The sequence below is a fragment of the Cinclus cinclus genome, chromosome 6 (genome assembly GCF_963662255.1).
Source record: "Cinclus cinclus chromosome 6, bCinCin1.1, whole genome shotgun sequence".
Classification (NCBI taxonomy): Eukaryota; Metazoa; Chordata; class Aves; order Passeriformes; family Cinclidae; genus Cinclus; species Cinclus cinclus.
The window spans coordinates 48,377,338-48,391,481 of record NC_085051.1 but is presented as its reverse complement, the minus strand read 5'-3'; the positions used below and the strand labels follow the sequence as shown (position 1 = coordinate 48,391,481).

The 14,144-nt window shown below is 39.8% G+C and overlaps 1 protein-coding gene across 4 annotated transcripts in view; it reads left to right on the top strand.

The window, feature by feature from the left end:
* SYNE3 (spectrin repeat containing nuclear envelope family member 3) overlaps window positions 1-14,144 on the top strand; it is a 65,442-nt gene that overhangs the window by 33,880 nt on the left and 17,418 nt on the right. For 3 of the 4 annotated variants that reach the window (XM_062495521.1, XM_062495522.1, XM_062495524.1), the window contains exons 8-17: window positions 1,143-1,290; window positions 2,020-2,202; window positions 2,454-2,597; window positions 3,589-3,723; window positions 4,665-4,826; window positions 5,562-5,725; window positions 6,617-6,743; window positions 6,920-7,075; window positions 7,714-7,866; window positions 9,130-9,168. In XM_062495521.1, coding sequence (XP_062351505.1) covers window positions 1,143-1,290; window positions 2,020-2,202; window positions 2,454-2,597; window positions 3,589-3,723; window positions 4,665-4,826; window positions 5,562-5,725; window positions 6,617-6,743; window positions 6,920-7,075; window positions 7,714-7,866; window positions 9,130-9,168 — 1,411 coding nt within the window. The remainder of the gene's footprint in view (window positions 1-1,142; window positions 1,291-2,019; window positions 2,203-2,453; window positions 2,598-3,588; window positions 3,724-4,664; window positions 4,827-5,561; window positions 5,726-6,616; window positions 6,744-6,919; window positions 7,076-7,713; window positions 7,867-9,129; window positions 9,169-14,144) is intronic. The other variant, XM_062495523.1, reaches the window with a different exon arrangement.

Here is a 14,144-nt window from a genome sequence, read left to right as displayed (position 1 = left end):
GGACTTGCCTCTGAGTTGAAAATGGCAGCTGATCCTTTGCCAGCTTCTCTCCAAAGCTTCTTTGGGAAGTCTGGCAGCTTCCCACTGAGCCTGGCAGGGGCAGCAGAGCAAATGGCAGAGGACATGTAAAGTCAGAACTTTCTATTTGCAGAGTTTTTGGCCTCTGCAAACTTGCCTTTGCTCAGCCCCGTCATGGCCCAGTGACACAGGTAAGTAAGATTGTTGTTTGTTTGTCTAGAAAGGCAATGTTGATCCTGATTGGCATTGCTCTCACCTGCCTGTCTTATGAGTTTGCAAGATACTGTTCCCTTATGAACAGAAAGTTTGGGCTGCATTTTGCCATATCAGGTAGGACTCTGCAAACTGGGAGGTCAGGCAAGCCGAGAAAAACAGGAGGCAGCTGCATGGGGTGTGTCACTGCTGGGCCTTGTCACTTGGCTGTGTTTGGGATAAGCCTTTTTAAGAGAAGCCTAAATATTCATCAAAGGTTTGCTGATTCAGTTATTTTTTCCAATAATACAGCTGTGTATGTATGTGGGTACAAATACATAAATACAAAGCTTTATCAGAATCACCTCTGTATACTTATATAAATTCAAGTGGTTCTGCAAAATTTAAAAGAATCGTGTATCTGAAATAAAAATGTATTTTTTCAGTTTTTTGTGTTCAAATAAGGTTATCAAAGACTTTTTAATGTAATTTTTCAAAGAAATAAAACCTTGTTTTTTACAGGCAACTGCAGTTATATTCTAGACACTCTTGACATGTTCCTCCCATCAGTCCCAGCAGTGAGACTGCTCCGATGATGGGATTTGTTAAATCACACTGGTGACTGCAGCCAAGAAAGATCACGTATAAGGGGAGACTGCTAGCTACTAGAAAAGCAATGTAGCTCCTGATACACAGTTGCACAAAAGACAAATGTGTCCTACAGCATCTAAATAAAGTTTTGTCAGATGTCTCTGACTGACAGAGCAGCTGTTGGTATGCCACACCAGGCTCATGCAGTAAAACAGACTGAGGCTTTTGTGCTGTATATGGTTTACATCCAAGTATTGTGTTAATTCATGCCTCGAAGAATAGAATGTTTGGGCTTGGATTTCTTCATAATCCTTCTCTTGGTTGTCACTTTATCCTTACAGTGTTAGAGGCAAGACTTCTAAAATGAGCGCTGATACAGAAACCAAACTGAGAAGACTCATCCAAAATCCCCTGCAAAGTTTTGAACAGTGGAAACCATCGGTCCAGATACTCCTGGAGACTCCTGAGCCAGAACTGGCTCACATTGAGGTAGCAGAGCTGTTGCTAAGTTCAGAAATGGGCGTTGGACCAAGGCTGCATACAGCTGCCAGGCAGCAGCAACTGGAAAGTCCTGCCAGTGTGGCAGGAAAACCCACAGTAGGGATGGAAGTCTTTACTTAGCTCCAGCTGTAGCACACTGCCTTATTTTCTGCCCTCCATTTGGTTAACTGGAGTTTTCAGCTATGTAAGCTGCATAAAGTGCTGGAAATCTTTAACAATGATGATAATATTATTTAGCATTAGCCCTGATCTCCCTGGATGGGAAGTTTGTAGACTCTGTTAAATATATAGACATGGAATTAAAATGCACGATTTGTGCTTGTGCCAGGGTGTATTTGTTACTTTGTCATCCCTGTGATCTCCAAAATAAATGTGTCTGTGAACAGGGATGGAATTTATCCTCAGGATGAGCATTCAAGCTGTTTCTCTTTTCTGTTGGTTGTTTAGACCTCTCCTCTGCACAGACAACTCTTTCCATAGTACAGCTTACCTCTCTTTCTGTTCACAAAATGGATGCAGCCCTGATACCTCTAACATTATGAGGGAGATTTTTCCTATAACTGGGCACTGTCCAGGTACCTTCTGTTCCCCCTTGTTGGCCCAGGATGCTGTTTTTACCTGACTGTTGTACTGCTTTGGTTGTGTTACCTGTGTGAGAATAATAAGGTTATATGATTTTTTTTGTATGATCTCACTGGAAGAACTTTTCTCCTTCAGGCTGCTCTTGCTGAAAGCTCCCAGTTCAAAGAGAAGTTGATGACATTACAGCTAAAGAAAGATTTGCTAAACAATGTCCTTGGTGAGGAAAAAGTAGAATCTTTCCTTCAAGAAGTAGCTGAAGCTTCAAAGGAGAGAGAAATTCTACACAAAAGTCTGTTGCAAAGCAAGAGCAAACTCCAGGTGAACTACAAAACCCATATACTGTCTTTGCCTGTGATAAAGACAAAGATCAAGTTTTTACTAAGCCAGTGTTATACATATAAATTTAGTACTAATCCCTTTTCCTAGGTTGAGCAAAATATTCAAATAAATTTGTGATCTGTTGCATAGTGTGGCTTAGTGTGTTCTGAATATGAAGCAGATATTGACAAAAGATAATGCCGAGGGGCATGTGTTGAACGCTGGATCTGTTTTCTTATTTCTCCATCTAGAATTTGATATTGCAACATAAGAACTTTGATGCTGGTTTTGCACCATTGCAGAAGAAATTATCTGCCATTAAAGCCAAATTAGATCTGGAGAAGGAGCCACGTCCTGACCTCTTGGGTAAAAAGACACAACTCCAGAGACTCCAGGTACATTACAGGGTTGTTAAGCTGTGTTATCCTCAGCTAACTGTAGTTCCTGTTCATGTTTCATGAGCATTGGGAATTAAATACCTTTCTCCTCAATTGTGTGTTAGATAATTTCATTTGGTCCAGTTTATTGCATGAGGGAATGAAATTAAAGCAGTGCAGATGAAGCACTGGCAAACTGAGCTTGAGGGAAGGAAGAAGCAGCTGGAAGCTGTTGGTTGTACACCACCTTGGGCTAGTTTAATTGCTAAAGAAAATGTATCCTGGCACTTCCCACTGGCAGTGAAACTGCACGAGATAGATTAGTTCAGGTTAACTTCCTCAGAAGAGTTTCCACTGTTCCATTTCCTTTATCCTCCTTCCACTTCCTATATCCTTCTCTTTCTGCTCTTTACCTTGTCACTTAGCTGTGACACATGCTGGATTTACTCCACGGGCTGATTCAGCTGTCCAAGGTAAGAAAAAAAATTAACAGAAAAAGATGATAATTTTTTGGATAGTGTTTTGAACTGGTTCAGCAAAGAGTCCAATTTACAGTAGAGCCTGTTCAAGGCATACAGTGGGATTACACACCCAGGAGAGGGGAGAGAAGAGCAGGAGGAGAAGGGAGAGGGGATGTGACTCTGCCATGGTGAGTTCAGCTGTGGCACTTTATCCTTGGTGACCACTGGGGTGTTATCACCACAGTTCTTTGCTGGTTATACTGTAGCTCCTTTGGCACTTCTCAGCAGCTTATCTTTTTAGTTATCTCCTAGTAACATGTAAAGGACATACAGCTTTTTTTTTTTTCAGAAACATTTACTCCTAGGCATCAAAACAATTCATTTCCTTAATGACAGCTGGTTGTTGCTGGGTATTTTGTCCTCACACTTTCAAACAAAGATACCTTTGGTGTATGTTTTATGAAAATTCAACCTTTGGCATATGTTTTGTGAAAGGTCATGCCATACCTAGCACACTACACATATGGAATCTGTCTTTTCCTCTGCAGATGATCCAAGATGACTTGGCAGAGCTTGCAATTCACATGGAGGAGGTAGAGAAGCTTGTTCAGTCAAATACCACACACAGGCATGAAATGAACCAACTTTCATCCGACTCTCAGGCCCTGAAGAGATCACTGGAGGTAACATAAGGAAGTTTTTAGTTGCTTGGGGAGTTGTCAGTTGCTTCTATTTAAAATATTTTTAAAAATCTTTGAGCATATGACACTGCATGCTTTGAATGGCAGATATTTTCCTTTCAGGGGAAGAAGGCACTGAATTCTTATGACTTTGATAATTCTTCCAGGATTCTCTGATTATCTCTTAATGTTATTTCCCTTGGGATGGGATGCCATCCACAGAGATTTTATGTCTATATAAACTATTTTTGGAGTGGGCCTGAGATTTCTGACCAAAAGAACTCATCATGGTGGTGCTTGTACCTTACAGATTACAGGAGAAGGGATTTGTACCAAAGTGTCTGTGATTTTTATGGCTTTGTGACCTAAAAGTTAATGAGAGAAAAGTGCTGCAATTGCTTTGTCCTGAGGCATTCTGTAGCTTGCAAACATGCCTATAATATGACCTCCAAAGTAATCTCAGAAGAGCTCATAAATTACCTTAGCTATGTAGTTCGCTATAAAATTACACACATTAAAGTGTTGCCTGAATATGCACTGTGGAATTCTAGTTTCAATCTCAATCCCATTTATCACTGAAATGAGCTTTTGCTAAACAAGTCTGTACAGTCATTTCTGATTCAGGGAGTGTAAGATATATTTGATTTGACTGGGGTAGAAAAGCCCCAGACATGTATATTCTCTATTCTCTTTCAGCTGGGAAGGAAGGGAGCTATTCTAGTTCTTAATACCCCCCCGTGTGGTTGAATTCAGGCCTGCAGGAGCTTGGAGGTGTTTTCCCCATCACTGATGCTAAAAGGATAGGTTTTTAGCCTCTCATTAATAGCCTTTTTTTTTCTTCTTCTTTTTGCCCACGAGGTTCTGTGCCTATCATAGTGTTAGAGCCAGTAAAGAAAGTGCTTTTTGTCTGTCTTTGGTTGCTGACATGTTTTTATAATTTGTAGATGATGATAGAGCAGAGTGAAGACCACGTTCAGAAGCATTGGGCATATAATGACAAACTGTCTGACCTCCACCAGTGGATCTCAGTAACCAGGGAGAAGATTGATTCCTGCCAGGATGCTGATGGAGAGCAGAACACTGAGGGCAGGCTGGAAGACCTGGAGGTGAGAAAAGCATCTTGGTTTCACATATTAGTTATTCGCTTTGCAGCATTCAGACATTCAGAGTGGGAGTTTTTAGTGAGGATTTCCTGGTTCAGGAGAGTAAAGATGTGTTTTTCTCCTTCAGTAACTGTTGGTTGCTGTTGCCTCTCTGCTTTGCCCTGTGCTGTGGGATGTGAGGCCATGTAACAGACAAGAGCAGTGAAAATGAGTAAGAAATGTTGAGATGGATGAAGTATTATCTAAGGATAGGTGGTCTGTTCCTGTCAGGGTGATCTCCCTGAACAGTAGCTGCCTTTGCCTGTGTATACTCATGAATATATTGAACATTCCTGCCATTTTAGCTGGCCACCTTCTTGTTGAACTGAACTGTTCCAAAGCTGCCAGTTTTTCCCTGGGTAGCAGTACTTTGCATCCTAAATTCACTCTAGTAGGATACTTCACCTGGAAGCTGTTGGCCTTTGTATGGGAGGCCAAAATCTTTCATGGGAAGGCTACAGAAGGAGGTGTGTTGACAGCTTGCATCCTCAAAGGTTTCCCATCACTTTTTTGACCTGTTGGGCCATCAGCTCTTGGACCTCTTTGGAAGCATCCACAGAATATTTTTTCCTGCTAGGTATGTTGTAGCTAGTGCCCACAAAATCAACATAGTCCTAGACTGACCATGGCCTTCAGTCTGACATAGCCTCTGCTTCACCCAGGATACCTAGGAATAATTGTCAGGGCTTTGCGTTTCAGAGACTGTTAGCTGAGTTTCCAGATAAGGAGATCCAGCTGCACCTTGTAGAAGCTCATGGCCAGTTGGTCATGGAGAAGTCTTCTCCAGAGGAGACTGCCCATGTCCAGGCAGAGCTGGATCAGTTGAAGGAGTCATGGAAATCACTGAAAGAGATGGCAACTGGGTAAGTGTTCATGTCTTCCTCCTGTCCCTTCAGCAGTGTTCTCTTTATTGCAGTAGGAACAGGCAGACTTGAGGCTTTATGCTCTGTGCTGTGAAAGTGAACAGCCATACCATAATGCTAGAAGCAGGATGGGACTTTATTTGTTTGTAAACTGAAAATCATTACTTTTAAGAAAACCTTTTTAAGACTCTGTGAACCTCAGTGTCTGTGAGTCTTCCTTTACCTTGTGTCAGAGTAGGCAGTGCTGTATGACCTGGCTCACTCTTGTACTGCCAGTCTGTGTCAGATGAAATTTGGCATAGACTGGATGACTTGTGCTGTTCTGTCTCATTTTCCTGTTCTCTTTGGAGATGCCTCCAAGGAGGGTGTATCTGCAATGGGATTTGTGCCTTTTGCAAACCTGCAGAAGTATAAGCAGAGCTAAAAATCTTCTCTTTAGCTGGGAAATGAAGACTTAATTTATTTTGCCTCCACTGTGCAGTGTTGAAATGCTGCTTATATTTGCTAGTCTGTATTAATATTTAATGATCTGCTGCATATATGATTGTATTCATACATACTATCAGAATAGGCACAAAAATTAAATTACAAAATTGAGGAAGGCTTGATTGTATTGCCTCCTGTAACCAGAAAGAAAGGTATATTGCCACGGTAGTATTTTTGTTATCCTAAATAAAAGAAAACAGAACACTTGGAAATGTTAGAACTAGAGTCCTGGTGCAGCTGTGAGACATTCCAGTTGGGAATAACTTCAATCGTAATGGTGTTATTAGTATTAATAATGATATACAAATAACAACAACAGTGCTGTTTCCTCAGAGCTGTCTCCCATAGCCCCAGTCAAAATGTGGATGTCCACTGAACTGATATCTCTGGTTTTGTGCTTTTAAGCCTCCTGAAAAAGTGGCAGTTGAATAGACCAAAGGATGACAAGAAGAAGAAAAGAGCATTTGTGGACAGCAGATGGATGTCTCGACCTGCTTTCCACCTTTTTGATGTTGATCCCAGCCATAAGCAGGTGAGATGGGGACTCTGTGTCTGCCTTCATATCAGCTTCACAAGAACAATTTCATTGCCTTCATCCGATATTGTGGGTTACAGAGTTGGAGGTTAAGATTTCACAATCAGGCCTTTAGAGGAAACATCTGACACAACAGTAAGGGCTTTTTTTATTCCCATTGCTCTGTATCCTAGGAGAAGATGGGAGAAGGGCAACGTACAAGCAGTCACTTGAAGCTCCTGCATGACTTTGAAGAGTGGCTACGAGGAGAAAACACTGAACTGACCAAAATTCTTGCTGGGACTCCATCTTCCATAGAGGAAATTAAGGCACACCAGAGCAAACTTGAGGTTAGTTTTCAGGGGGTGAATGGAGAAAAATATTGCAATAGTTGCAAGTTCTTTTAGAACTAAAAAAACCCAAACAACAACAACAAAACCCAAAAATACTCCACCTACCAACCAAAAACCCACCACCCCCCAAAAAACCCAAAAAAATCCTCAAGAATAAATAGACGAAAAATTCAAACACTATGGTCTCTGCTTTATGAGGCTCTGGAGTAGATGAAGCTCAGGAATTTAGGACAAATTTCATCCTCTCTACTAAGAAAGGTCTGCCAGAACCAGAGTAGAAGGGAAGGGGGCATCTGGCATTTATCTGTTGGGCTGGACATTTCCAGTGTGGTATGGCAAAGGTGTTCATTAAAAGAAGCTGATTAAAACAAGTATCAAATCAGTATTTGTTCTCACTCTTCCTGTTGAGTATAGCCAAATTCCATGGCAATTTGTTAGATTTGTTAGATTGTTATAAACTAAACACAGAAATATCCAAGGTTTCAGGCATCCAGAAGGTGAGTTTCATATCATTTCAGGCCAAAAAAACAATAACAAAAATAAATGTACTATTGCATAACCACTGCTTTTTCAAATGCTGATTTAAAAAGTGGGGCCTTCCTAAATCCTGAATTGCTGCTGACCCTTGCCTTTAGGATCTGCAGTCCCGTGTGCCTCATGGTCAGCATCTCTTTGAGGACCTCCTTCATCTTCATCCTGTCATTGGAAATTCTGAAGACCTGGAGGACCTGCGTTACCAATGGATGCTCTACAAATCCAAGCTGAGAGAATCCCTGAGTTCACCTGAGGTAGGTGACAACAGTGCACAGGTGCTAAGTTCTGCCATTGCTCTTTCAGCTTGCTTCACATTGCTAGTCTCTCATCAACAGGATACATGTGTCTGCTCAATTAAGAGTTGAGTGCTTTTTCCCTTTGTAAGCTGTGCTCAAAATATTCCTTGAGATGGAAGTTTCAAAGCAGAATCATAAATGGCAAAGAGGCATGCAGCTGAGGACTGAGAGGTGTTTGTGTGTGAATACTTTGGATGTGTGCCTGGTTCTGGGCACATGGATTTCTATTTTTTGCCCTTTCTCCACACAACATTCTCCATAGGGTTATTTTTTGACAGTTCCTGCCTTAGTAAGGATGTATTCTTTGTTCATTATTTGTGTCTTCTGCTATGAAACAGAATAGTCACTGACTGAACTGATCCAAAGTAAGTGTGCACAGAGGGAGCTAGTCCCTTTTTGAAACTGTCTTTATAGGCTAATGAAATAATAAAATTTGATTTGATAATGATTTGGAATGAAATTAAGAGGAGGCAGTTTAATGCAAAAACCAAATTATTAAAGTTACCATATATAAGACATGCTAAGGATGGCAGAATTCATAATCATATGTGAGATATTTCAGGGCATGCTAAAGATATTTCCATGTTCTTAGCATAAATATATATAATTATTAATTAGTATTTTTCTACCTTAACTACTCACATTATCTGAGCAACTTCAAGATGCCATCATCAAAGGATTAGAATTTACAGGTTTGCATTTGGTACTTTCTGTTTACAAGTGCTTTCAAAGATACCTGAACTTGAACACCTAAAATTTGAGGCATTTTAAAATTTTGTGATTTGGGAAACTTTGTCTTGAAATCCAAAGCTTATTTAGAATATAAATCCTTTAAAATGCATGGAAGTTAAGCATGACTCCTGTTGATAAAGAGCATATTTCTGTGTTTGCCATTGGTTGTAATGACTCAGGCTTTGTTAACCAAAACCACCTGTAAGGATTAACATAGTCAATAGGTGTCAGTAAAGTCAAAGCTATTTCTGGGAGAACTGCTCATCTGATTCAAGTAGTCAATCTAAAAACATGTCATCTTTCTGCCTAATGTTGTTAAAAAGCCCATTAAAAAAAAATCTCCTGCTGGTTCACTCTGTCCAGGTGACCATGAATTTCAAAGGAACATCCCCTGTGTGGTGAATACTCATTTATGGGCTCCTCTGGGATCTTAACTTCATGCTTCTTTCTTTTTCTTTTCTTTTTTCTTTTTTTTTTTCTTTTAAACAGAGCGCTGGATCTTTGGAGGAACCAGACAGAGTCAGAAAGGCAAGACAGTTTCTTATTATTAAGCTGAAAACATGTTTGACCAGACATTTTGTAGAAAATTATTTTAAGCTTTCCTAAAGATTCCTGAAGTCAATTTGCTTCTTAAGCGCTACTCTTACAGAATTTTTTTATTTTCTTCAGATTTTAAAATGGAAAAATGTTGCAGAGTTTTTACTCTTGAACTAGGCTTAATGTATCTCTAGCAGCTAAATATCTATCTCCTGGGAGAGGAGGGAAACTCAGTTTTTATATATCTACATGCTATATGAATTTAATTCATTTTTCAAAAGAGACTAAGGAAGAGCCAAAATATCTCTCTCTAAAGGATTTAGTTAAGTTCCTAAAATAATTTTGAATATGGGACTTCTAATCCTTTAGACACTTGTGAAAAAAAATGCTTTGGATCAATCAGCCCACATTCTTTCTAATGCAGAAAGCCAGGGAAAAGCAAGCGATTTATCTAATGCTATTAGACTAAATCCTTATTCTAAGCAGCAGAATTCCTCCTGTAATGGATTTTCTTTTTGAAGTGATGACATAAGAAACAGAAGCAGTACAGGAGATGATAAGGAGAAGCTAAAAGAAAACAGAATACTGCCAGTTTCTCTTAAACCAAGCAGCACTTCTTCTGATCCCATTTTCATAAAGTCAGCAAATTATTCTGTCACAGTTTGCTTTGTTTATAGATGCTGTTCTACTCTGTACTGTCATCTCACTTCCCATTTGCTTTTAGAAGGAATAGAATAAGGCTTTATTTGCCCAACACAAAGGAGATTGGATGAATAGTGTGTTGCAGGATCATAATCACATAGTCATTTTAAGGTATATTAAACCCTTGATTTCTTCTGTTGCAACACCTCTGTAGAAGCTATTCAAGGAGTGCAGTACCGTGTACTTCAAGCATAGCCAGAAATCAAAACTTTCCTCATTCTGATGATATATTCCTCTAATACTCAAATGTGGAGTAGCAGCTCCAATATTTTTACCCGGCAAAGTAGTGACCAATTTTAAGGCAGTTTTCACACTTTCCTCTGTAGTTTTGGCTGAAGTTCAGCCTTCCTGAAGACCCCCAAAGACTTTCTGTTCTTGCCTGTTTGGCTCGGCATTAATTGTTTCATCCAGTAAGGTCACCAGAATTTTTCAGGATGGAAAAACATAATACTTGGTGTAGAGGCAGCCAAACATTTAATAGTGCTTCCTTTCCCTAGAAGAGGCTCACAGGGATATTCCAGAAGACTGACCAAGGAATTCTCTGATTTCATGTTGTTTGGTTGGGCCAAGTTGTTTGTAGGGAAAAAAAAACAAAAGCTTTAGGCATAAGCATGTCTCCACTAAAGTTAGATACCATTTTTAATTCATCTGCCCCACCTGCCTTGGAGTAGATAGTATTTATTCAACCTTAAATTCTCCAAATTAGATTAAAGTCTCCAGTTAATTTTCAAAGATACTGGCTTAACAGAATGGCAGGCAGCAAACATTTGTCAATTGGGCCTACAGCAAGAGCACAAAAAAACCCACTCTGTGAGTTTTTAGTAGCTACTGAACACAAAGAGAAACAGCTCAGGATGGAAAGGACTGAAGAACTGAAATACCTCATAAGTATGAGGGAAATGGCTCCCACTGCACTAACAAGTGATTTGCAGTTTCCCTTCAGCCAGTACAGATGTTGCTGTAAGTTATACCCTGCTCACTTCAGTGAGATTTTGCTGACCTCTGGGCTTTCATTCTCTATTTAAGCAGTATCACTACAGCAAGAATCCAAGTGCTGTAAGCATAAGTGGGTTTTTTTGTTTTTTTTTTTCATTCCGGTTTTATCAGGATGTGAGACAGTGTTGCCATAAGATTTTTGAGCACCACTTAAAGAGAGCAAGAAAATAAGGTTGATCTCTTTTGGGTGTATTGCTGTTTGACCTAAGAAAAGAGGAAAACCAGGCCAACTGCAGAATTCTAAGCTATGCTGTTTACTTTAAATTCAGATTTAACACCTAAAATATGGCTAGAAACTAAAAAAATTAAGCAAAATATTTTTGTATGCATGAATATCTTTTAAAAGCTATGGTAAAGGAAGCCAACTGCCTTGAAGAGAATGGCTGATCTCAGGAGTTGGTATCTGCAGGAAGTGCAGATGGCTGCATCACTGTGCTTGCAACATCCAGTGAGTTTGCATAAAATAGGATCAGGTTTTCTCTAATTTGTCAGCTCCATCCTGCTCTTAAGTTACACAAAATCAGCAGAAGTGGCAGAAGTTGAGGTATTTTTTGGACTGATCTCTGCTTTTTGCAGCATGAGGTCCCCAGTGACTCTCCTTGTCTCTCCTGTTTGAGCTGTGAATATTTTGCAGCAGCAGCAGATCAACATGGAGAAGGAGAAGACCCAGCTGCAACCATTCTCATTTGATTGCCTTCTGATTTTATTCTATTTCTAGCCTACATGGCCAAATGTTGGGCAGAATAGAGTCTATTCCACCTTATAGTAATGTGCTTTTTTTTCTGATCATTCATCCATTGCCCCTGGAGGGCATGCCCCTGCCACTGGTGCCCTTAGGAGCAGAACAGCCTAATGATTGTGATGTGAGCGACTTCTTGTTGATTAACAGAAAACAGTTGCAGGAAATTGCACTGGCTGCAGCGAATTTTTAGCAGGTGCCAGTGACAGCCAATGTAGATGGATATTTCTGCAGGGTACCTAGCACACTCAAGAACATAATCAAGCAAGTGCTCAGTAATAACTGTGATAAATGTTACTTTCAAAGGTTGACTCCCAGCTACCTGAAAATATTCCATGAGCATTCTTAGCATAAATAGGAAGTCGAAGGCTCATTAATTACAGGTCTAGGTAGCACTGTTTGATTTATTTTCTCAGGTGCTCAGAGTAATTACACTTCCTTGCTAAACAAATGATCTGGCTTTATTGTTTGTACAAACAAAATAATTAGAATTCATTACATCACTGGTCAGCTAATTGCTTCCTTTGAGATTCTGCTAAACATAATCTCCTGTAAGGTACAGACAGAAGGAACATGTAATTTAATCTTATTTAGAGACACCATTGATCTGGAGTCAATCAAATTAATGCAGTCATTCAGGAAACTGCAAAGCAAGAGTTGCCAGGAAGAAAACAGTAATGTGGTCTGCTCTGCCCAAGCGCAGATCTGATGGGAGTTCCTCATGGCAGAAAAGCACAGCATTCTGTGTTAGTGCCTTGTGGTAGTGGTGCCTTTCTATTGAAAGTGTGTGGTCCATTTGTTTTCCTCATTCCTGCTAGGTGTTAACCACTTGAAATCTTCTGTACAATTACAGTCTTAGTAGAATGAAAGAGACTTATTAAAAGGTATATTTTCCTCAGTTTTCAGTATCAAGATAGAGATAATATCTCTCCATTTTTGGGAGACTCTGCCTCTAAGCCTGTGCTTACCTGTTTTAGGAATTGTACCATGACCCAAACACAGGATGAAGGGCATCTTAGCTTTAAAAATTAGCAGATTGACTTGTTTTCTCTCTACAGTGATGTTTGCTCAGAAAGGAAACTTAGTCAAAAAAACCCAAAAACCCCCACCTCCAGAAAAATCCTGACTGTCCATTCCTAACTCAGACCCACTGTAAAGTATGCTGAGCCAGGCAGCAGCATCCCCTTTTTGTTTTCCAGCAGGCTCACAAGCTTCCCTTCAAATTACTGCATCTGTGAGACTCCCTGCCTGTGTGCTTTTATTTCTGTAGGTTTCATATCGTTTTCCAATTTACATTACAGTGTCCTCAAATGTTGGATACCGGGGCTCTTTGCTGTTTATGTGGTCCACAGATAAACAGGTGTTTAAAGGTGTTATCTGCCACACCTATGCCTTGCCAATGCTCTCTGCCTACAGCTGTGCTGGTGCCAGGAGGTGACCTCCTGCTTCCCCGGACACCTGGTTCTTACTTTCTTCTCATGTTCCTGTGGTATTAGGCATGTGGTTGGTGTTCCCTGCTTTATGTGAAGAGATGTGCCTGCCATGTTGTGAAGTATTTGCAGATTTTCACCAAGGAGATAGCTTAGAATGCTTTCCTCAGCAGATAAAATTTTATGTCCTAACTGAAAGGAAGAGAGAGTGAGAGAGATTTGCTGAGCAATAGCAGAATGCAACCAATTTTCAGTCTATACCTGAAAAAAATGCTTTTAACACAAAAACTGTAAAAGGCACTGTAAGAAAAGCTCTTCTAATCATTGCCTCTGATTTTCATACCTGTAATTTATTTAAAAGTAAGCTTTCACATTTTTAAGTATTGAAATAAAATGCAAATATATTCAAATTATGTATAGTGACTGCTGAAGTTTAAGAAAAGTTTGATCTTGTCTTGAGAGAAGTTACTGGCAAAGCAGCTGGAAACATACATTGTTGACATGATAAACCAGCTTTTGATGTCAGTAATTTCTTCTACAAGTTCCAGAGCATTTTGTCTTTCTTTCACTTTTTATTCTTTCTATGCTTATTTTAATTAGTTTATTTCAAGTTGCAAGGATGAGTGGAAGTTGAAAATTGGGAAAAGTTGTTTTAGTTGCCTTCCTTCTTGAATATAGAAGACTGAGGTCTTTATCTGCTTGCTTAGGTCTGGAGAATTATAGAAATCAGTGCTACTTTAACAGGTCAGGCTGTAGCTCTTGTCCTGTGATATGCTTCTCCTGGAAACATGTCATGCTGTATATGCACGAAGAAGAGAACCTTTATAAATCCATTTGTGTCACAGTAGCATATGGCACAGAGCTTAGTTCTGACTTTGCGACAGACTTTCTGAAATATCCTCCATTTGTGGTTGCTGAAATCTCAGATACGAACTGCTGGCTCTTCCTTGTTTTCTGTTTCTTTTAAATGAAGCCTCCATCAAAGATTCTAGCTTATCCCCCAGCCATGTTGAGGTCCTCCAGACTCTTCCCTAAGGAAGAAAAAAGTCTTTAATTTTCCTGTATACTTTCCTATTTACATGCATATGCTTATGCACTTC